Source organism: Polyergus mexicanus, unplaced genomic scaffold (genome assembly GCF_030449975.1).
Source record: "Polyergus mexicanus isolate NDT 795.1 unplaced genomic scaffold, iyPolMexi1.0 SCAF_6, whole genome shotgun sequence".
Classification (NCBI taxonomy): domain Eukaryota; kingdom Metazoa; phylum Arthropoda; class Insecta; order Hymenoptera; family Formicidae; genus Polyergus; species Polyergus mexicanus.
The window spans coordinates 71374-78802 of NW_027223326.1; the positions used below are offsets into that span (position 1 = coordinate 71374).

Here is a 7429-nt window from a genome sequence, read left to right on the forward strand (position 1 = left end):
GCAATTGTAAAATGTAACTACGTGTAAGAGCGCCGCCTCCTCTAAATTTATTTCCCCCTCTGTCCCCCCCTTCTGCTTCCCCTTGGCCAAATCCACATACGCCTTTCTTTTTCGCGAGATAATATTTTCTACACGACAGAAGAGAAAGAGAGAGAGAGAGAAGATTTTTTTTTACCCAAGCATTATTATTGGGATGTAAAAATTATTTGAATAATTTTAATAATTATTGCAAGGATTCTCATGCCGATTGACACAAGCTACTGTAGAGTACTCTCAGGTAGCATCATCTGTCAAGTACGTACTGGCATGCAACGGCATAACAGAAATTATTGTTGCGCAAACTTTGCCGCGTGACGCTACGAGAGTGACTTTAACAAGATACGTTGCATTCCAGTGAAGTAACCCTAAGGCACCTTTTTCGATAGCGGAGAGACGCGGGGCGGGGGGGGGGGGGGGGGGCTGATGCCGCTTCACAATCGACCGCCTCCTCTCTCGGTCTCTGTCGTCTCGGTTCATCCACAAGAGAATCGAATCTCTAACGCGCCCGGCTTTTATTATTTTTATTCGACGAGATCCTTTTTGTACAAGCATCGTAACGTAACAATAAAAAATAAAAAAATAAAAAAATAAATAGGAAAAAAAAAGATCGAGTATCTCGTTCAATCAATACTGCGTGTGCACCTTTATAAATTGTAATCCCAGCTATTATAGTTAACGTATATCGTAAAAACCAACACGTTACAAAACACGTGCAAATATTTCGCTCGCGTATTTTATATATTCGCCGCTGTTAAAAACTACACGATTTTTATAGAATCGTTATTATAGAACACAGCCATTATTCCGTATAACGTAAAAAACGTACGATTCTTACGATATCAAATTTTCACTCGCTTTCTCTCTCTCTCTCTCTCCTCCTCTTTCCAATTAAGACTAATTACAAATTGATAAAAATATATAAACAAAGAACAAATGTAATATTTATCTCGTAGCTTACGCTTAAGGGCTCAATTATTTATTTAAAATTTACTCCCTCTCATTAGCCGATTAAAAAGCTTGCGCGCTACAAACTTGCTTCGATTCTTTCCAAAGTTTCTATAAACAAGACTAACAACGATGATGCCCGATCTTTAGCGTAACTCCCTCACCGTAAACGTCTACTTATTACGTAAACGAAAAGTTCAGAGAAAGAGAGAAGGAGAAACAGAGAGAGAGAGAGAGAGAGAGAGAGAGAGAGAGAGAGAGAGAGAAGATATATATATATATGCACGTCACCTCCCCTTCCGTTGTATTTATTGATATACATCGTTCCGAAATAGCGTTTTGCTTTCGCGATTTAAAAAAAAAAAAAAAAAGTATTTCTCTTTGAACGCAAAGAGAAAGAAACGTGTTGCTGCGTTTACACAATTCGTGTACGAATTTTTCTATATACAATTATTCTTATATTGTATTATTTGACGCGAAATGGACGCGCGAGTATAAACGGAACGAATATGTTTTACGACGAAACAAACGAGAAGATAATACAAACTTACTTCTCGTTTACGTTTGGAAAAAGATGTGTTTTGAGAAATTGATATTGAATCGAAAACGCACAAGACGACAGAAATTTTCAAACGCGAGAGAGGCTTACTTCACACCGATCGATTCCAACACCAATGTAACCGACGACGAGACGACGCCAACAATGCCTCGAAAAGTACCTCGATCGGCGTAATACTTTACTTTATAGAGAGAGAGAAAGGTAGCACGCGTTTGCGTGTGTTTGCGTGCCATCGATTCCGCATATCGACGACGTTCCGGTTCGTCGCGTGCGGAGAGACGTCGGCGATCCCTCGAGACGAAGCGCAGTTTCCGGAGAATCGCGTTCTTCCCCCCCCCCCTCTCTCTCTCTCTCTCTCTTTCTTTCTCTACCGATCGTGGATAGGTAGATAGGTACACTCACCTCGGTAACGGCGTTGCATCCCGCGAGCATCACCACAGCCGTGCTCACCAGAATCCAGTGTATCCTTGGTCGCATTTTTATCCCGTAATCTCGATGGGCCCCGTTCGCGGTGCCCGGCTTTATGCACGCGCACGAATCCCGGGACGAATGGCCGCGAAGAATGCGCGTTAACGTAGCGCGAGCCGAACGTAGGAACAAATCACTGAAAAAAAATCCTCCGGAACAACAACGCGACACACACCACACTGATCGATGAACCGCGAGACACTGGAGGCGCGACGATCGCCCGCTATCGTCGACTAGACGGCCATGACAGTCCGCCATGTTACCGCGCCGCCCCCCCCCCGCCGACGCGTGTCCAGCGCCATCCGACGAGGCGGTGAGAAATCAAATCGAGTTACCGATAAGCGGTCGATAAGCTCGGCCATTGGCTCGGACATTTACAAAACGATTTATTCTGAATCGAATTCACATGGATTACGATATTCGAGGATAGATATATTATATGCATCATTCCATGTATTATTTTTTTATTTTTATTATCAGCATAGATATATTATATGTCTGCGTATTTGAGATTCTTTCAATAAGATCTGTCAAAATGATATGGAACCAAGTGGGATGCTACTCGTGGCGTTTAAGTGACTCGATATAGCTCAACTTTCGATGATCGTTTATTCGAGTAAACTCTGATTATTTTAATCAGCGATTAACGACAGAATTCACCCAACGATACAATTATTTTAAATAAGTATATAATATAAATAATATATATTGTTGGTCAGTCGTGCAGTCGTGTGGTCAAAGTGATATCGTTAATTAATTGCGGTCAATAAAAATCGCACGAACGCACGTTTTATTTCAAATCAATTTCACACAGATCGCGAAATGTAATTTTGAAATGATAAAGTCGCGTCAATTCTTTTTATTCCCAGAGGATAAATCTTTTTCCAGGTCTTTCAAAAATCTCAGGTTCTCGTTTATACCGCGATTGTATTCTTCGATTTTATTCCGCATGACTTGTACTTCTCTCTGCATATGCTTTACCTCGTCTCGAGTCTTTTCCTTGACGACTTTCAATAATTTCTTATTCTAAATGTTCATGTAACGCGGTATATACTGTTATGACTGTAATGTTTGATCGTGAAATAAATAACGTTTTTTTCCAATGATACCTGTTTGTAATAATATTCTGTTTCATATGCCACATCGCCGAATGGTGTCTGATCCTTTTTTATACGCGAATCATGCTTCTTTCCTCTATTAAAATATCTAAAACTGAAAAAAAAAAAAACGCTTGCATATTTATATTGTCGATCGGAGAAAAATGACATAGCCACAAAAGCTATGTTTGGGACGCATCACATAATCTGTAAATCAAATGTTTTTAAATTTTTCAAATACCTGGGCTTGTGCGTTTCTCTGAGAACATGTCGAAGCATTGTGCGATAATTGTTAAGTAAAAAATTTATCGCGCAATGTAGATATTTAATGTATAATTTTTTTTTTTTTTTTTTATACGATTCACTACGTAAATAAAAAATATTTTTGAAAGGTTATACAAGATCGGATGAAACAAATTCGCATCTCCGATGATTTGAAAGATCATGAAAATTGGCGCGCGTTATCGGACACGTAAAAATAATTTAACGTTAAGACAAGGTTAAACAACAATGAAAAACACGTTTTATTCTCAAGTATATAACTGTCTTTTAGACATTCTGATTAAAGTACAAGGACCTCTTACGACAGTCTCCCCAAAAAGATAATAATCGATCTATACATATAATACTCGATGAGTTTATGTTATTTAAATAATACGTTAATTGAGAGCATTTCATTTAATATTCATCATTTTTAACCTTTTTGTACATAGAAAAAAAAATGCTGCGATATTCTATTATTTCTACCATTTCCAATCTTTCTCAATATTGAAATTAATAATATTGCCAAAATCAGAAATATCACGCTAATAATAAAATTTCTTCGCGCATTCACTCTTTCTGTTCCATATCTGTAATTCGCTTTTTGTGACGATTTATAGCTTCCTGATGACGCTTAATCTGTTCCTCGTGGAATGAGATTTCATCGTGGAGGCTCTCTCGCATCTTTTGTAATTGTTGCTTTTGCTGAAATAAAATATTTCAAACTTATGTAATAAGTAAGCGAATCAAATCTTTAACGCGAAGAAGGATTAACGGAAGAGGAAAAAAAATGCCAACCAGATTATAAAAGAATTGATCTTCATGGGCGGCTTCCATCTTTCCGAAGGAACCACCGGCATCACGGATGGCGCCACCGCTACCACCTCCTTTTCCAGCACCGGAACCACGTTCGCCAGACATTCTTACGTGACTGCGATACAATACATATATAAATTATTTGACAAAATATTTGAAAAGTAAAAAAACTTTTACTTGAAAAAATAAAATAGGATATTACTCAAAGGGATTAATGTCTACTATACCACCATCTACCGAAGCATTACATAATGTTATCGATGTAGCGTTCGCTCGGGTCATATATTACAAATATGTAATACGTTGAGAAGAGACAATTTGCATTGAGCGAAAAAAACAAGAGCATTTTTATAGATCGATCTACGAGTGCGAATAGAGACGACTGAAATTTACGTCTACGATGGAGAGAAACACCGGGTGGTACATAAGAAGCGTATTTATTCGAGATAAATTATTGCGTTTACGAGAGTATATCGCGAATAAGCTATTCCGATACCTTAACGCAGACATGTTTCGCGAAAACGTCGTAATTGCTCGTTGCATTTTTTCCCGATCACGAAACACTTGGTACGAGATACGAGACGTTGGGCGAAAACTTGGCAGAACGACAAGAATGACTCGGAGCGGTCGGTCGGTCCCTCGTCATAAACGATACGCTTATTCTTAGAGAGTAGTCGCGAAGCTAAGTTTGCGCACCCGGCGATGCTAGCGCCGCGAATATCGACAGAGTCCCGGGAGCCGATTTCAAACATCGAGCATACTTTTTTTGAAGCGTTGGAATTAAATTAGAAAATACACGCTGATACGCGTATATAAGAATATTAAGAACCGAATAAATCGACCTATAATATTCGGCGGCTTGATCTTCCATCAACTGCTTCTTGATCTCGGATGTTTTCAATTCGTTGACGGCGGTTTGCTTTTGCAACTCTGCGCGTTCCAACTCGATGCGCAACATCCGCAATTTGATCTCGTGCTCGCGTTGCGTAGACTTGAAGATCCACGTGGCTCTCTGCACCGATTTGTCTTTGTCGGATGAGACCGGGTTCTTCCAACCCACGGAGGAAGCGGAGGATAACTCATCGTTCCTCGTGTCGTTGCGTTCTGTCGCTTGAAAGGAGAATATTCTCTACACTCGTTTGCCGTATTTTGCGCGTAGAATTTAAAGGAAAAGAAAAGAAAAGGAAAAAGGACATTCGCGTACCATCGTCGATACGGGACGTCGATACGCTGTCGGGGCAAGCGGTTTTTCGTTCCACAAGATCTACGGGCTCGTCCTCCGTCGCGATCCTGGAACGCTTATTCTGCGGCGAGAGACCGTCATCCGAGAGTAGTTTTTGCGACGATTCGCCGTGACTGTTGTCATCCTCCGTATCGCTGTCGATCTCGATCTTAATCTCGTGTCCCTGCCCTAAATAATCGTCTCGATAATTTTGAATATAATGATAATTTCGAAAGTAGCGAGGAGTCGATCGAAAAAAACCGCGTCCGAAAGCCCAACCTGACGTCTCCGGCGTGGGTAAGGTCAATTTATCCAGGATGGCGTGTATCGCCGTCCGATTTGTCGGATTTTCATTATCCCGACTGTCGTCCGAGCGATCGGCCTCGCAATCGTTTTTACGCACGCTCTCCATCAATCGCCATACCTCGATCGATAGATTCGACGGTTGGGACTTGACGGCCGCTTCCGGTCCCAAAGTTCGCACCTGCGCCAACGACACCGTAATATAAGAAAGATGGAGATGAAACGGGAGAGGAGGAGGAAGAAAAAAAAAAAAGAAAATGATACATAAACGCGCCTCGAATCGGCCGCACCTTTTCGGCGTACGTGTACATCTCCATTCTCGCCTGCGCCTTCATACGTCGCCATTGTTCCCTGATCCTGGTAATGTCCCGATCCGTGGAAAATCTTCCGCGGAATGCGCAATAGATCCGTTGCCAGGCGAGGGACTTGATCGCGGACGCGGCCGCGTCGATTTTCTTATTCTCGATCGCGTTCACGTGGTGCTTGATCAGGGTAAACAGGGCGCTCTTCTCCTCGGGGATCCAATTCTGCGTCCTCTCCCTCTTCTTCAGCAGCACCGTAGTCGCTTCCGCGGACATGCTCCTTTATTATAACGCTGACGGAGAGCGCTATCAGCGGCGGCTTTGTATCTCAAAGGAGATACCGACTTTCGTCTAATTTGAAGTTAATCCACGCCGATTCGCGGATACAAACGGCCTCCCCTATACCCGCATCGATCCACCGTTGTTTCGCGGCCTCGTTTGCTTGTTTAAGCGCGGTTTTAGGACAGTCAGCTGTTTTTTAGTTGCTACCGACCGACGTCCGACCGATGTGTCTACCGAGTGTCTACATCAAAAAAAGTCGCCGCAATTATAATTCGCGATTACTTGAAATTTTATATTTATACGAAGATGTCTTTTTTTACGCGCTTAAATTCCTTTATCGACACAATAGGATCATCGCTTTTACAAACAATTCCGTGACTAATTCGAAGAGCGCGACGCGACTTTTTATTTACGATTAATATACATATACGTGTGTCTGCGATTATAAAATTTTGAATACATAATATATATTTACTATATACACCCTATATATATATATTTTTGCTGCTTGTATAAAATTTTTTAAACAATTGAATTAAATTATTATTAAATTAAATTTATGGATATGAAACACGAGCGTTTCGGAGCGAAGCGAGAAGAGGAAATGGTTATAGTTCGATGGTAATACGTAAACGGCCGAAAGATAAGCAAGCGACTTAAATCCGAACTAAGGGACGACTAAACGCCGTCCATTTTGGCACGGTACTAGGCTAGAACGCGCTCGATATTAACAAATCTCGGTTCCACGATGGGACCGGGAGAGGAGAGAGAGAGAGAGAGAGAGAGAGGACGAGACGAGGACGAGAAGAGAGAGGGATATCCGACGTTCCGCGCAACGCAAACATTGTTTCGTTTCATTTCGCCACCCGTCGCGGAATCATATTGCGCCGATTCCAATATATTTCCATCGTTTTATTGCGATTCTAGCGGATCCCCCCCCCCCTCTCTCTCTCTCTCTCTCTTCGTCTATCTTTACGAATATCTCGATACAATTAATCGTAATGAATTATTTCAGTATTTTTGGGACGAGAAAAATTTTTCGGCGAAATTATACTTCCGAATGAGCAAAGAATAATAAATAAAGATAAATGTAAAATCATACACACACACACACACGGTTAAATTCGTCTGTAAT

At 41.2% G+C, this 7429-nt stretch overlaps 2 protein-coding genes across 2 annotated transcripts in view; both read right to left on the reverse strand.

The window, feature by feature from the left end:
* Window positions 1-2222, reverse strand: part of Sdc (Syndecan) — a 53834-nt gene extending 51612 nt beyond the window's left edge. Inside the window, exon 1 of the mRNA XM_070298019.1 lies at window positions 1946-2222. Within this exon, the coding sequence (XP_070154120.1) occupies window positions 1946-2020 (75 nt within the window). The 5' untranslated portion in view covers window positions 2021-2222. The remainder of the gene's footprint in view (window positions 1-1945) is intronic.
* A 1386-nt stretch (window positions 2223-3608) lies between these two features.
* On the reverse strand, window positions 3609-6361 carry LOC138933924 (uncharacterized). Its single transcript, XM_070297174.1, has 6 exons — window positions 6001-6361; window positions 5687-5891; window positions 5390-5596; window positions 5028-5295; window positions 4168-4300; window positions 3609-4074 (listed from the first exon to the last, which is right to left on the reverse strand). Exons 1-6 carry the CDS (start codon window positions 6286-6288, stop codon window positions 3940-3942), a joined length of 1236 nt encoding a protein of 411 aa, XP_070153275.1. The 5' UTR covers window positions 6289-6361; the 3' UTR covers window positions 3609-3939.
* Window positions 6362-7429: the final 1068 nt, after the last annotated feature.

What these genes read in the sequence shown, in the direction of transcription:
- LOC138933924 (XM_070297174.1), bottom strand. Translation starts at nt 6,288, where the DNA reads ATGTCCGCGGAAGCGACTACGGTGCTGCTGAAGAAGAGGGAGAGGACG. An exon ending in ACCCACGCCGGAGACGTCAG is followed by an intron (nt 5,597 to 5,686) that starts GTTGGGCTTTCG and finishes ACGATTATTTAG; the next exon opens with GGCAGGGACACGAGATTAAG. An exon ending in ATCAATTCTTTTATAATCTG is followed by an intron (nt 4,075 to 4,167) that starts GTTGGCATTTTT and finishes ATTTTATTTCAG; the next exon opens with CAAAAGCAACAATTACAAAA.